General features: G+C 39.2%; 1 protein-coding gene across 10 annotated transcripts in view; it reads right to left on the bottom strand.

Moving 5' to 3' along the window:
* The window catches only part of PDE10A (phosphodiesterase 10A), a 665,278-nt gene that overhangs the window by 126,854 nt on the left and 521,537 nt on the right, over positions 1 to 16,887 (bottom strand). For all 10 annotated transcript variants that reach the window (XM_021936902.2, XM_021936910.2, XM_021936903.2 and 7 more), the window contains one exon: positions 13,308 to 13,336. In XM_021936902.2, the coding sequence (XP_021792594.2) occupies positions 13,308 to 13,336 (29 nt within the window). The remainder of the gene's footprint in view (positions 1 to 13,307; positions 13,337 to 16,887) is intronic.

The following is a 16,887-nucleotide window of genomic DNA, read 5'->3' on the forward strand; positions in this document are numbered from 1 at the left end:
GACCAAAAAAGTATCTGATGCCTTTGCTGCCAACTTTAACAAACCACAATCTAGGTGTGATTGGATTTTGTGCATATCTACTCCATTACTGGAACATCATTGTATTCTTTTTTACACAATGAAGAAATGCTCCCTAAATAACCTTTAAACAGCCTTTGAATTTATGGACTGGGACCACCCATCTTTATGGGCCTAAAGCAGCTCCTCTGTTGTACCAGATTTCAAAATCTCTAGTCTAGCATAGACTGGTGGCTGCCAAGAATGGTGTGGCAAAACAGGTGGTAATTTAAAGTCTTGTGAAAGAGGAATGTGTTTAGTTCCCACTTTTAACATTTTTATCATAATCGTTTGATATCATTTTTTAGACAAAATGACTTCTTGCCTACTAGCATAGTGAGTAATAAGATATGCATCTTCTATGTATCATCAGCATCACTTAATTATCAAGGAATCGGGAACGGACTTTAAAAGACAAATGGTTCAGGTCTGTAATCTATTGTTAAGATTATGGGTTTTGCCTTAAGTACAAACAGATCACTGTCTTTAGCAAGCATTCCCTAGTATTTAAGGGATCAATATGAACTATTTCCATACAGCAGGATACTGTATTCAATTCGGTAGAGAAGTGTTTTACACTAATATGCTCAGGAAGCCAATGTGCTTAGGAGTGATGCTCCACACGGGTTTCTGAGGTTGCTACGGCTATAGTTCATAAGGAGCAGTAAGGCTCCTGAAAAGAAATTTAGCCTAAAACAACCAATCCATAATTTATGCTAAGAGTTTTTCTCTCCAGTTTCCACAAAACATGAATCTGCATGCCTGAAGATATTTCAACTTGTGTAATAAGGTGAATATGGACTTTTCTTGCAGTCTTCCTGTGGGGTTCTTCTTCATGAAGAATGACTGATTTTCCATCTGGGTGAGAAATTATTACTGGGCTCTTTGATTTTCAAAATTCAAAATGTCAGAGTTTCACTTTACCTTACTGGAACACTGTATCTGTCAACTGGTTCCTCTGGCTTCTAAATCCTGTGTTGATAATCAACAAGATAGGATGCCTGCCTGCACTCCAGGTATTTGTTTATAAGTATCATTTTGGACCATTCAAAGCCCACCACTTAGCCAAAGCCTGATTTTAAGAAACTTCTATTTCGGGAGCTGGAAAGTGACAGGTTTTCTATCCACTCCTCCACACACTTTCACTTCTACCCTTGGGTCACATCACGTTAGCCCTGTGGTTGCCAGCTGGAGTGAGTGAGGGCATCGGTGTTCAGTCCATGTTTGCTGCTACAAAGGAACACTTGAGGCCAGGTAATCTATAAATACAAAAGGTTTATTTGGCTCACAGATCTGCTGGTGAGGGCTTCTGGCTGCTTCCACCCCTGGAGGAAGCAAAGAGGAACCAGTGTGTGCAGATATCACATGACCGGAGAGGAAGCAAGAGAGGGAGTGGAGTTTCAACAGGAGACTTGTTAGGGCCAAAACAAACCATACACAAACCATAGCAACAGGTAACAAGAACTGACTCCAGGTAATTCTAACTTATGTCTACTCTAATCCAGCCTTCTGTATGGTCAACCGCACTTTGAACACTGAACCACATTGTAATACTATGCCTTTGAAACTTATTGAAAATTGCTGTAAATCAGAAATGTAAACTTATTTGCATTTTCATAAAATCCAGGATTAAAAACTTTGTCCTGAAAAAAACTGATCGGTATCCTTCCCTTAGAGGATAAGGAAATCAACTTTGGTTTATACTTCACCTGATTAAACATTAAAAGCCAGATTTGCCACTCATTCATAGAAAAGTATTACCTCTTATAAATTGTTTTCTTTCTAGCTCTTCCTCTGTTGTATTTGGTTATGCTTCTTTTTCTGGCAATCAATTAGAAAACCTCTTTTTAAATGGTATAGAAAGAAAAGCAATGGAAAGTGAGTAAATGGTAACTAGTTGTGAAGGAACAGGTCGAGCTGCAATAGGGAGGATCTGGGAGGCTGATAGGGCCTCTCGAAGCCCTTAAAGACTCTGTTTAGGCCATCCTCCCCTCTCTGTCCCATGGCATCATCAAACTTTCTCTGTCTACTGAATCATTTCCACAAATACATAAACATGCTGTCATTTATCCCATATTTTAAGAGAAAAATACTAAAACAAAACCAGGGCTTTTTGTAGCCTCTTTATGGCTCTCCTATATATTTACCACCCATTTCTCTCCTCTCTTTTCAGGTAAAACTCCATAAAACAATTGTATCTGTTGCTGCCTACAATTTCTCTTCTCTCACAAACTCCAGTTGCTCCAAGAAAACAGCTTTCACTGAGGTCACCAGTGACCCCACACTGCCAAACCCAAAGACCAGCTCTCAGTCTTCCTTTCCCTTAAAACTCCAGCACCATTTGACATAGTTGATTGCTCTATTTTATTTTAAATAATTTTTTATTTAAAAGAAACATACGCCCCTGATTCTTTTCCCACCTCTTGGACAACTGTTTTCAGTCTTCGTTTCTAGTTCTTCCTCCCTTAGAAGTCTCAGACTTCTAAATGTCATGTTTCAGGTTTGAGCCACACTCACCGGTCAAGTGATCTCATCTGGGTTCATGACTTTAGCTACTATCTCTATGTGGATGGTTCTTAAATCATCATATTATTAATGATCTCAAATTTATATCTCTAACCCAGAACACTTACCGAAACTCCAGTCTCATATATACAACTTACTACTTAACATCTCCCATCTGGAAATCTATTAGGCATCTCCAACTTAGCACATTCAAAACTGATTGTCTGACAGGAACCACCCCTTGAACACACACCCTGACCTGTCCATCCTGCAGGCCCTCCCACGGAGGGCCTCCCAGCCTTCCAGCGGCTCAGGCAAAACCCTGATGCCTCCTTGCTTCCTTCTTTTTTAATAGCACACGTCTGGATTAATCAGTAACTCTTGCTAGCCCTCCCTTCAAAATAAACACAGAATTCTACCAAACCCAGGCATTTTCCCCTACCTCCATTACCACCAGCCTGCTCCAATCTCTTATTAGACTTACTACACTAGGCTTCTATTTGCCAATCACCCTTGGCAATGAAAAATTATTCTTTTAAAGCGCTGTTGAATTCATTTACTTAGAATTTGTGAACTTTTGTTTGCACTAATAAAACTGGTTAACAGTCTCTTAATTTAACGCTTTTTTCTCTTTTGTTTAATGCTCTAACTTTTGTGTCAAAAATAATATTCCCTTTTGAGATGAGCTATTTTCCTAGCTTTTAAAGTGCACAATTCATATAATGTAGAAATTTTCTCCTCTTTAATGTTTGGTGGAATTATTCAGCAAAAGCTTTTGGGCCTCAGGTCATTTTAGGTGGTCTTTTCCTAATTTTTTCAGTTTTTTCACTCTAGCAGTATATTCAGGTTTCTTAACTCTTCTTCAATTTTGATAATTTGTAATTTCCTCAAAATTGGCCATTTCATATAAATTTGCAATTATATTACTATATAATATTTGCTATTCTATATTTAATTATTGACAACCTCCCTGGTGTCCATATTTATATTCCCTTTCTCATTCCTAATGCCTATATTTTCTTTTTTCTTAAATAGATCGCCAAAGTCAATCTATTTTATGGAATTGATGTATTTAAAGAACTATCTTTTGCATTATTAATCAAGTCTATATTTTAAATTTTGCTCCATTAATTTCTTTTCATATTTCATTAATTCATCCCCTATGCTTTTTAAATTTGTTTTGGGTTTTCTAATAAATAATTGTAAGGACATAAATTTTAATCTTATTCTGGTTCTGTCTCTCAGGTTTGGTAGACTTTATCCCCATTTTACATTTGGGTTTAAAAAGCCATTTTTCAAAAGGTCTTTCAGATTAGAATGGCAAAGTAAGAATTCAAATCTCAGTGTCATTTACATTATACCAGAGAAGTTCTTTTGAATGTATAACACACAGAAGAAATAGAGATGCATTCTTGTAAAAGGAAATACGACTAGTTAACATATAGAAGTATGTGTATTTGCTTTAAATAAAAACATTAAAACAGTGTCATACCATTTACATGTGAAAAGATATGTAATTGTTATTTTAATGGGTCTACAATGAAACCTTCAACTGTAACAGTAATTTAGTTAAACCAACTTAACAGTGTGTGTTAAATGTCATAAATTAGTCATGTCCTTTGACCTAGTAACATTGGATCCTAGCATTGTTCTTTAGGAAATATTTCACAAGAATAAAACTGCTATATACATAAGTATAACCAGTCTACAAAAAATTAAAAACAATCTAAAGGTCTACCAATAGAATGAAAAAGTAAAAAATTATCACACAGAAATTCAATGGGCATTTTTAGTCACTAAAGATAATTTTAGACTGCATAAAATCATGAAATGCTTATAGCACAGTAAAAACCAGAAATCAAAATAATATGTGTATTGTCATTATTACCAAATAAATATATGCATGTGAAGAAGACACTAGAAATAAACATTCCCAACTGATATAATTAACTGGATTAGAGTGATTTCAATATATCTCAGAGGCATAGTCCTGATCTCTTGAAAATGCAAGTAGAAATGATTTTAACTGAATAAAAGTAGCTTTAGACAAAGCTGATAGGAACAGGATCCAAGAGCAGGTGTTGGAAGTAGTCTTCAAAAGGTAAATTCCAGTGTGATGCTCAACCCCAAATACAGAAACAAGAAGAGAGTCGATGGAAAGACATTTTGATATACAGAATAACAAAACAACAAGGGCTCACATCACATTACCTCAGTCTTCTCAAAAATATAGAGGCCACTATAATTAAGAATGATGGAGACAAGGTTAGAGCTGACAATTAAGTGGAGAGAAAAAAATCTAGAACACCTGCCATGTAAAGACATCTCATCAAGTCTGTATCTTGAAGCAAAGGAAAACACGGTAGCCAATCAGCCAAGAAAGGTCATATTTAATAGAAAAAATAAAATAACATAAATAATCACTAAAGAAATGATGGCTTTCACAACCATGTACTGGGAGTGTCTTCTCTAACATTACTGCAATCGACTTTAAGAAAATTCTATTCGCCGGGCGTGGTGGCTCAAGCCTGTAATCCCAGCACTTTGGGAGGCCGAGATGGGCGGATCACGAGGTCAGGAGATCGAGACCATCCTGGCTAACCCGGTGAAACCCGGGCTAACATGGAGAAACCCCGTCTCTACTAAAAAATACAAAAAACTAGCCGGGCGAGGTGGCGTGCGCCTGTAGTCCCAGCTACTCGGGAGGCTGAGGCAGGAGAATGGCGTGAACCCGGGAGGCGCAGCTTGCAGTGAACAGAGATCCGGCCACTGCACTCCAGCCTGGGCGACAGAGTGAGACTCCGTCTCAAAAAAAAAAAAAAAAAAAAAAGAAGTAATGTTCACCTTCATATAAACTTTTATCCTTCTGTGTAAACTTAGCATGGTTCTTCCAGTTCAAATTTGCAGTAAAAACATTTTGAAGGAAAAATCTGAAAAACTACCATCGAGTATTATGCTTATTACTGGGTGATGAAGTAACCTGTACAATGACCCCCACCATTTACATGGGTAAACTGTGACATGCAATTTACCCATGTAACAAACCTGCACATGTATCCTCAATCCTAAAATAAAAGTCAGAAACAAGAAAAAAAAAACATTTTATGCAACTTCTTGTTAGGCTAAATGAGGTTCTAATTCTACTGTTAGTATTTGTAAGTATTCAGACATACATCTAACATCCTAAATTTTTAATGACATTACTATTACAGAGAAGTACGGCTTCAACCAAATAAAACTGGACTCGATAAGGAAAAATTTTAAATAAATGCCTGACATTGAGAAAAAGAGAAAAAAGCAAAAGAGAGAGAAACAGAGCGAGTGAGTTTCTAAGTGTCTTTGGGCTACTGCTTTTTCGAGCTTCCATCAAACAGTAGGAAAATTAAGCTCTACACATGCACCCGCATCCCTGGACCTCATCCTCTGCTACTCCACACATCTGCCAGGCCGGCCCACCTGTCCACTCCCCCGCTGCTGACCAATTCCTTCCACTGTGCCCTGGAACTCACTAGCATGTGCAAACCCCTTCTATTCTCAAACTCCTCTGAAAGAAACCATTTTTCCATTTTTCACATTTTTGCCCTAACTGAAACCTTCCTGCCCTCCTAATAATACTGTTTCCTATAACAAAACTGATTATAACATAATATAAAATTAATCTGTAGAATATATGGTCATAAGTATTAATAGATGATTCAGAAATTTCTTAAATGCAGTAACAGAAATTTTATAAATACGAAGAAAAGACTGGTTACACCAGGAAAAATAAATATTTTCAAGTTAACATCCTAGGAAAATCTCCCCCTTCTCATATGAAATAAACAAAAGTGAAAAGGAGAAAGCTGAATTAGTGATGAAATTAGGCAACTATGGCTGCTACATGCCACAAAATTCAAGACAATTTGGCTAGACATACCAATGAAGCCAACTTTAAAACATTCACTAAGAACTTAATGAAAATGTCTCCTTCCCAGGAAAATTACACTGTTGCATCAAGTCCATAAAAAAATATTCTGGGGAAAGTAATGACACAAGATCCCATTTAATATGCTGAGAGTTGGATGTGAGTTCATGCTCATGTCTGCAACAGGGCCCTGTATTTAGAAACACACGGAATAGAAATCCAGAGAAACTTAATGATTCACTAACTGAATTACGCATTTCTTTTAAAACTTGGCATACAGAAACACTAAATAAAATGGATACAGTCCTGCTGTTCACCATGCCAGGTTAAAAGGAAGACAAGATAATGAAATCTGGATTCCAGTACAGCAATTTGTTTCAATCAACCTAGAGAAAAATCACTGTGATCAGCTCCCCCAGGAGAATGGCCACAACTCCAGTTTCCTTGGGGTTCCCCTCGGTCACTCCAGACTGAACTGGTGCCACTGATGCTCATTATCTAGCCCTCCAACACACTAAACAGGAAGATGCTAAGGACATTTACATGAATAGTAAACAGAGATAAGGATAATCTATTAATGAAGAGCAGACCTAACATCACTCAAGGATAAATACAGTTTTTAAAAAAAAATCAGCAAATGACTCCTCAACACATAAGACAAAAAGAAGAAAACAAAACAAAACAAAACAAAAATATCCAAAGCCTTAGTATTATACTAATACAGAGGATAGAAGCGAATTTGGGATGTCATGTGAGAAGGAAGGTATGCAAAAATATTAAGGAAAGCATCTGTTTTACACTCTCAAGATAATTAAAGAATTAACAATGAGAGATTATCAAATAGTATAAGACAGATTGAAATGAAGAAGAAACACCCAAAATACAGAAGTAACCTTTAATTTTAAAAGAGTCATTATTAATTCAAGCAGAATGAGAAACAGTAGAGAAGTTCAAGTCAATGACGAAGAGAATAAATCTGAGAGGTTCTAGAATGCGTAGTAAAAGAACCAGGAAAGGAGAAAGACATCGGTATTTCTGGTGATCTTAAAGAGAACGAAATAAATGCGAAAGAACAGATGCACCAAGAAACAAGTGGCATAATACCCTGAACTAAAAAGGACTTTGAAACTGATTGAGAAAGCTCACCACATACTAGGTTAAATTACTCAAAATTAAAGCATCTACATGACCTAGTGAAAATAACAAATTCAAAGAGCAAATGAGACACTTACAAATACATTCAGAAATGAAAAAGGCAACATTTACTAAGAATCAGAATGGTCTCAGATTTCTTCTTGAAAACATTAAATACAAGAGTGTGATGAAAAATACTAGAGCATCTTGGGGGCTAAGTCTATACTCAAGAATTTGAGACCTGGCTGGAGGTTGGCATTTGCTAGCAACTCAGCATCCAAATACTCTTTTTATTCTGACATTTTTATCTCCCTGTTCTTGTCAGAAATCTTTTTGACTTAGGAGCTGAAACCACTTAAAAAGAGTAACAGTAATAATAACATAAAGGATTAATACTGTGGATTAGATGGGAACAAACGACCAATAGAGATATGACTGATAGAGTATCCCTCAAATCTCCCCCAGCTGCATCATCTCTGACCAAGGCTCCTTCCTTCGCTCACTCAGATCTAGCCAAGATGGCCGCCTTGCTATGCCTCCAGCAATGTGCCAAGCATACTCCTGTCTCGGGGCCTTTGCACTTCCTGTACCACCTGCTTGGAAAGCTCCTACTCAGTTCTCAGCATGGCTCACTCCTTCACTTCCCTTAGGTTTTTCCTCAAATGTGTTCCCAGTGAGCCTTGCCTGGCCCCACATCATCTACCCTGCCTCTCGCTTTTCTGTCTCCACAGCACTCATTACCACTGAGCACAGTGCATGTGTTATTTATTGTTTACGGACTCTACCCCATATTATGGAAATGCCATGAGTGCAGGGATTTCTATCTAGTTTGTCTTTGATGTATCTCAAGAGCCTAGATGAACTGGGATTCACCTAATATTTGTTGATAAAATGACAATGACTGATTAGAAAAATATGGTAGGTTAAGATACACTGGTTTCAACAACGCATTTGACACAATTTCACACTATTCTCATAGGTGATATTTCCACACTTGGCATTTCCTAGATGATAATTATTGTAAAGGGGGCACAGGAAAACAACTTGGAAAAAACACTCAAATTTGAGGCTTCGAAACACAGAGAAATAAATAATATGTTAGATAACAGAAATAAGACTGAGACTCATCTCAACAGGTTGAGATGGATCAAAACAAGATGGAATGAAGGTGAAATAAATGTACAGTCCTGCAGTTAAAATTCTAAAACAAAATCTGCTGACAAAGAAACTTTTTGATCTCCTCTGACTTCACTGATTTCTCCTTCTTCCTCTCCTCTGCTGACTTTTCCACATCTTCTCCACCACTCAACAAATGGAGTGTCCAGTTTAGTGCTTCGGTCTTGACTCTCTTCTCCACAGATAAGCTCTCTAAGAAGTGTCACCTATTCCCACAGCCTTAAACATCATTTATACACCACAAACTCCCAAATGCATATCTCTACCTAGGAACTTTTCTTTTAATTTGACCATATATGCACTTGCTTTCTAAAAATCTCCAATTCCGTATCTGATTCCTTACACTTACTAATGTCCCAGTCTCAATCAACGCCATTCCTCCTACAGTCTTCTCCATAACAGTAAAGAGAAATTTTATTCTTTCAAGTGCTCAGACCAAAAAAGTTGGGAGTCGTTACTGAGTCCTCTCTTCTCACTCACCATATACAACTACAAGCCAACAATAAAACAGTAAGTTCCCCAACTGACTGAAAGACCCTCTTCTCAGCCAAGGGCATTCCAAAGTAGACCCAAAAATCTAGTTCAGGCAGTGATTGGGGCGCAGGGGGTTGGACATGCCTCATTATAACCTCCTCCCTTTGACATTCAGGCACAGCTGACCAGCTTGGACACTAAAACAGGTTTTAAGACTGATGCAACAGACTTTTTGTGGCTGTAAGACATCAAACTCCAGCCTGACTCTAGTACAGCAGCATCACGTGACAGCAGGTCCTGAAAGAAATTGAAGTATTTTAACGCAAACATATTTCTTTGACATATTTTGAAATGGCCCTGCAAAGCTGTCTCCTGTGGGGAAAATCTACGTTCCATAGAGAAACCCCTTCCCTTTCCAGGTCTTTTCTCTGAACCAGGAGAGGCTGAGTCTGGTAGCTTTTTAGCTCTGATAAGAGCTCTGAAACCTGCTACTTGGAGGCTTCATTTGCATGATAAATGCTTGGTCTCTAAAACCCTTATCTTAAGCCAGACATCCCTTTCTATTGATTCCAGGTCTTTGATAATAACTCTTTCAACCATTCAACCAATTGCCCATCAGAAAATTGTTGAATCCGACCGTGACCTGGACGCTACCTGGCCCCCATGCTTCCAGCTGTCCCACCTTTCCAGACCAAACCAAGGGATATGTACTGAATGATATCTTATGTCTCCCTAAAATGTGTAAAACCAAGCTGTAGCCCAACTATTGTGGACACGTCTCAGAAGCTCCTGAGGTTATGTCATAGGCATGTCCTTAACCTTGTCAAAATCAGCTTCTAAGTTGACTGTGACAGGTCTCCGATACTTTGTGGTTTACACTCCCATAAGCAAAACCTGTCTGCTCTTTCTTCTTCTACACCCAACCTCTGATCCTAGTTCACCATTACAACCCTAATCCTAGACATCATCCTCCCCTGCCTGCACTCCTAGACTACCACTGGGTCTACCGGTTTCCACTCTTACTGTATATACTCTCGATTCGGCAGCTAGAAGAAGGCCTAAATACCCCCAATTCCATTCCAACCTCATTTCTCACTGGTCTCCGCGTGACTCACTCTGCTCATCAAAATGGCCTACCTCAGAGCCTCTGCAGTTGCTGTCTCCTCCTTCTGCTGATTCTCTCATTCCCTTCAGATTCCTCTCAAATTCACTTAGGAAATTAACCTCTCTTGACCACTGCATATGTGCAACAAGCCAATAAGCACCCTCTGAGCCCACCATCACTCTCAAGCCCTTATTCTGCTTCATTCTTCCATGTATTTATCACAGTATTTATCACTGCCTGATAGATGTGCCCACACACAAACAATATACACATCATACGAATTCTCTGAACTGTTTCCACAACTCCCCTCTATACTATGACAGCCTGAATCCTGTCAATTTTGCTCACCGTTGTATCCACAGCACCTTAGAACAATGCCTGAAACAAACGCTCAAAAATAATGGTCATTGAATGATAGGTTAGAAGATAGGGAGACAAAGAGAGGAAAGAAAAATAGAAAAAAGGGAAGGGGAAGAGACATAAGACCTACAGGTCTGACTTCACGAAAAAATGATGACAGTTTACTCCAAGTTCAATAACAAGAAATGCAATGTAGTTTCTTAAAAAATCTAACCCTCCATTAAAACCGTATTGACAGATACATAGGTTTCAAACTAAGACAGGTATCTATCCCACCTCCTTTTACCAGGCTCAAGACAAAATTAGTCTGTAGTGTTAAGGTTGCAATGTTTTAAAGATATATTAACAATGTATAGTATGTCCAAAGAATGTCAAACCTACATCTTAAGGAGGCATGTGGAAAATAAAGTTTAGAAACTAAGATCTTTTACTAGAAAAGAAATAACATAATCCCTATACTCAAAGAGTTTGCATATGAAATAAAAGTCAAAACAAATACTGGAAAATGGCCATTTTGGGAGGCTGCTTGGTTCTAAACGAGAAAGTACTTCATAATAATTAGAACTGCCTAGGCTGGGCTCAGTGGCTCAAACCTGTAATCCCAGCACTTTGGGAGGCTGAGGTGGGAAGATCACTTGAGCCTAGGAGTTCGACACTAGCTTGGGCAACATGGAGAAACCCCATCTCTATTAAAAAAAAAAAATTAGCCGGGCATGGTGGCAAAGGCCTATAGTCCCAGCTATTTAGAAGGCTGAGGTGGGAGGATCATCTGAACTCGGGCAGTCAAGGCTGAAGTGAGCTGAGACTGTCCCACTGCATTTCAGCCTTGGTGATGAAGTGAGGCTTTGCCTCAATTAAAAAAAAAAAAAGTATATGAGAAAGAGAAAGGGGAAAGAAAAAAGAAAACAAAAACACAACAGAACTGCCGGAGAGTGTAACCATCACCTTCAGTGGAACTAAAGAGCATGCTTTCTGTCAGGGATGCGTTAGAACAGAAGCCCTGTGGCCAGTCACCATCTACCGAAAGGATGCCCGAGGAATTTCTAAATCTGAATCTTTACTGAAAATAGTGGCATACTATTTCATAAAGGAAACTCTGAGTATTAGTCAAATAAGCATTGATCAAGATACGGGATACCTGTTTTCAAAAAAACGTTATAGAGATCTTGGCAACTGATACCATTTCTAGGTTATCAGCTCACACCTTTAGTATTTCTCAATTACAGATGCACTTTTCTCCAAATTTGGCACAATGTCAGAGAATCTTATAAATAATAGCAAAGAAAAATCACTACATATAGTTTCATCATTTTTTCCAATGGCCTTATAAGACAGTATGTAGTATTGTCAATGACACTGTCTGAACACATGGCAGCTGTGCCAATATCAACCCTCTAATATTTTATGACTCTGCCAAAGTTCACTTTTCAGAGTCCCCATCTTACCCTCAAGCATCACTTTTTAGCATTTTCTGCTACTCCTAGCAGCTGCCAAAATTCTAGGTCCACCCCTCTATCACTTCCTGGTAGCTTTTGAGCATCCAGACCAAGGAACTCTTCAGTTGTGAGTTCCACAAATGTGAAATTAATAACAAAGGCACCCAGTGAAACCCTGAGACTCACAGAAACCTCAAGAGTCTCCTACATTGCTATGGACAGAAGGAATTCTGCCCTCACCTATCTCCAAACCCCCAGCCCCCAGCACTGGCCCAGGTCATTTTAGAGATTTCTTTCTTCAGATGATCAAATATAAAGGAATATATCTGCATATGTGATTCTATTAACAGTTTTTCAGTTTATATATTACAATAAAAACTGATCTCTAAGGTTGCATTCAGTTCCATTCAAACTGATTATTTGCAATATTTCATCTACACTTAAGATCTTTGTGTAATCCAGGAAAAACTAAGACATATTTTTCCAAATGTAATCACTTATAATTTTATAGCATAAACAGTATGCTAAATGCTTTCAGTACTCACCTGCCATAGTTTTTAAGCTTGCTAACGCTCTTTAAAGTTAACTAGGCCATGAAAACAGTCCCTTTAATATTTATAAAATTTCTGAGCAATGTTATGTTTTCAACACATGAGTTGCCATCTTTTGTTCTCCCAAAAAGAAAGTGCATGAACTCAAAGGCAGAGGCTGGGCAGGTAGCAGACATGAGTAAAGCCGGCTACATGGAGGACTGAGGCTGACTCGAGAGCATCATGCATCTGAAGGCAGCTTCCGCTTCCCACCCTGGGGAGACTGCTGCCCTGGGAGAGTGACCTTACCTTCGGGTTCAAGAGAAGCCAGAAATCCAACCTTTACTACAGTGTCTCAATTTCTAAATGTTGGCAACTGATTCAGAAAATCCCACAGGCACGTGCAGCCAAACAAAACGCATCTGTGTGCCGTATTCAGAATTGAGGCCTCCAATTTGCACCCTCTCTACCAACTTTATTCCATATTAACGAGTGATACTTTGGAGAGGGAACTCAGTTTTTGCCATTATCTTTCTAACACTTTAATGTGTTAGGGTACTGAAAAATAAACAAAACAGATTCGTTTCCTATATTGTAGTAGTAAAAATAATATTCACGTTACTTACCCTGCTGACTTCCTTAGGAGCCGATTCATCTGGGGATAGAGAAGGAAGAGGGAAAAACACAATTAGAGACTGAGTAGGTTTTAAAATACAGAATATGTCATTTGCTTTCAATAAACTTGAATGGTTTTTTGCAATGCTTCCTCTTATGAAATCTACAAATCTGATTTTTTAAAACTGTAAAGGTTGAACATAACAAATTATGACTTAAGAAGTATACATTAATTTCACAGGGAAACTGAAATACCACCACCGCGTTACCTTTCTAGAGGTTCTAAAATGGATATGATATGCCTGTAAGAATAGCTACACTGTGGTATATTCAACTACACATACCTAAAATGGGGTTGATAACACTTCAGTATTCTATACAATACAACCCACACGAATATCCCAAATGACCTTTCACACTCGTGCTTCGAAGGTTACAGCAGACCTGGAGCTGGTGCGAGCTGTTCTGTTGAAATAAGAAACGTACCTGCATGGAACTCTGGTCAAGGCGTGAAACATACCCACTAATAATAGTGCTGCTTTGTTCTATGTGTCTGAGGAGTTGGGGGGTTGTTTACACCAGCTTGTCAGCATTGCTGATTGGTAAAGTGAGACTGGGGTGGTTTGCACAGGGTCTAGGTGAGAATCCCTGGATGGCTCTCCCACTGGGGCTGACTACAGGCAAGAAAATGCCTGTGTGACCAACAAGGTGTAGAACAAGCTGGCAGACACCCACTCTCGGTCCATGGTTCTAAGTGTTGCACACACAGGTCATTGATTCTGACCTGTGAGAAAGTGTGTGTCCCTAAGAGGAGAGGCTACTAGAACTCAGTCCGGCACTGACAGGCTCCTTGCTGTCTTTTTCCTGTAATAAACTTGAGATCTGCAAGGACTGTCATTTTGGTCCCTGTGTCTTCTTGAGCAATCAAATCCTGTTGTCTGTCACCATCAGAACGAACTTAACGTACGAAAAATGTAGCTCAATGCTTTAGGACAGTAGGTATTCAGATCGACAGTACCCAGTTTTTGTATTACTGTATTAACACATAATTGCTCATATATTTTCTTATCATTGTTGCATAATGGTTAAGAGTACGGCCTCTGACTTCCCTAAGAATGTAACACATGTAACGATGTCATGGGAAAAATGTCTTATCTTCCACATTGAAGTGGCACCATAGAAATATTTCATTTACTCTTCAACTCCTAATCCTCTCTGAAGCTGAGACTATTTACCATTACAACAAATTTATTAACAGATTCTAAAGTTAGAGACATATATGCTTTTAATTTTTTCAAAGTTTTGATCTAAAACATTTAATGAGAATGTTTGAAAAAGTCAAACAATTAAAAGGTATATAATGAAAAGGAGCAACGTGTGAACAGGTTTAATACCAAGACTGCACGCAGTGACCTAGCTATGACATTATGGAATTTTCTACCCTCTGCTAGTCACCACTACAGATCTGAAAATTAGTTCAAGGACCGTGTGAATGTCCAGACATCTGTAAATAAATGTTCCTTTGGCTTTTTCTCTTAGTCTTGCTTAGTTAGTACTTCTCAAACTTGAGCGTGCATAAGATAGCCTATGACATGTGTTTACAAAATCAACAATTTTTTGCTTTATGGGCAATTTAAAGTATTTGAAAGAAAAAAGTTTACCTATAGCCGATTTCTGGCTTTTCACCTTAGGAGCTGATTTAGAAAATCATTTTCTCCAACTTAACACTCAATTGTAGTTAAATCAATGTTAAGTCTAGTATATTTAAAAACTATAGTATTTTACTTAACTGAGAAAATTAATGAACACAGTGCGATTTCTTGTGTAAGGGAACATTGCTTCCTATTTCTTATAGTTGGAATTTTCATTTAGTTGAATTCTCTTGCCCAAGAAAAATTTAAGCATGTTGAAGACAGAAACTTTACTTTCTCTTCTACAATAGAGTTGCACTGTGGGAACACATATGATGGACAGTGGCTTAGAGCAGGGGTTCGGAACCGGGCCACACAGCAGGAGGTGGGCGGTGGCAAGTGAGCGAAGCTTCGTCCATATTGACAACCGCTCTCCATCGCTGGCATTACTGCCTGAGCTCCGCCTCCTGTCAGGTCAGCAGTGGCATTCGATTCTCATGGAGCGCAAACCCTACTGCGAACTGCACTTGCTAAGGATCTAGGCTGTGCGCTCCTTATGAGAATCCAATGCCTGATGATCTGAGGTGGAGCTGAGGTGGTGATGCTAGCGCTGGGGAGTGGCTGCAAATACAGATTAACATTAGCAGAGAGGTTTGACTACACAGAGATCACAGGAAATTAACTGCTGGCAGACTCATATCAAAACTCTCTCAGTGAGAGGCAAGTGACAAGCTGCATCTGGTTGGTGGCAGGCTTTACAGTGGCAAGTGAGCTGATGTGCTTCAAATTGCACAGCTGCATCTGGTGGCAGCTTTAACCTAGAATCTGACACTTATTCAGTCGACGTGTGACCTGCCTATTATTTTATTCACCACTTCCATCTGCACCTCTTTCCCACACTAGGCACTTGTCTCAGCCACAGTTTTGGTAAGCCCACAAGTCAATCCCAGCCGAAATGAGTAAAAGACAGACAACACTGTCGAGCTTCTTTGAAAAGGGGGAAGACCTAATCATGAGAAAACAGAAGACTCTAAGACTGCCAACGAAAAGAAAGCTGTATTTAAAATAAAATACCAAGTCCTATTTAAATTACGGGTTCACTGCAACAGGTGATGCACATTCTCCAAGTCCACTTTGTATATGCAGTGACCAGCTATCCAAGGAAGCCATGAAACCTTCAAAACTGCATTGCCACATGGAGACCAAGTACCCTGCATTAAAAGACAAGCCTGGCTGGATGCAGTGGCTCACGCCTGTAATCCCAGCACTTTGGGCAGATCACGAGGTCAGATCAATACCATCCTGGTTAACACAGTGAAACCCCATCTCTACTAGAAATACAAAAAATTAGCTGGGCATGGTGGCACACACCTGTAATCCCAGCTACTTGGGAGGCTGAGGCAGGAGAATCACTTGAACCCGGGAGGCAGAGGTTGCAGTGAGCCGAGATGGCGCCACTGTACTCCAGCCTGGACAACAGAGCGAGACTCCGTCTCAAAAATAAATAAATAAATAAAAATAAAAAGACAAGCCTTTGGAGTTTTCAAAAAAAAATTAAAAAACATGGACACCAAGAACACAGGCAATTATTAAAGGCAACCAACTTCATCAAATGCGTCTACACTGAGAGCTTTTTTTTTTTTGAGACGGAGTTTCACTCTTGTTGCCCAGGCTGGAGTGCAATGGTGCAATCTCAGTTCACTGCAACCTCTGCCTCCCAGGTTCAAGCAATTCTCCTGCCTCAGCCTCCTGAGTAGCTGGGACTACAGGTGCCCACCACCATGCCTGACTAATTTTTTGTATTTTTAGTAGAGACGGGGTTTCATCATGTTGGCCAGGCTGGTCTCAAACTCCTGACCTCAGATGATCCACCTGCCTTGGCCACCCAAAGTGCAGGGATTACAGGCATGAGCTACCACACCCGGCCAAGAGCATCATTCTTAGTGGCTAACCGCGTTGC

This window comes from Papio anubis, chromosome 6 (genome assembly GCF_008728515.1).
Source record: "Papio anubis isolate 15944 chromosome 6, Panubis1.0, whole genome shotgun sequence".
Taxonomy (NCBI): Eukaryota; Metazoa; Chordata; class Mammalia; order Primates; family Cercopithecidae; genus Papio; species Papio anubis.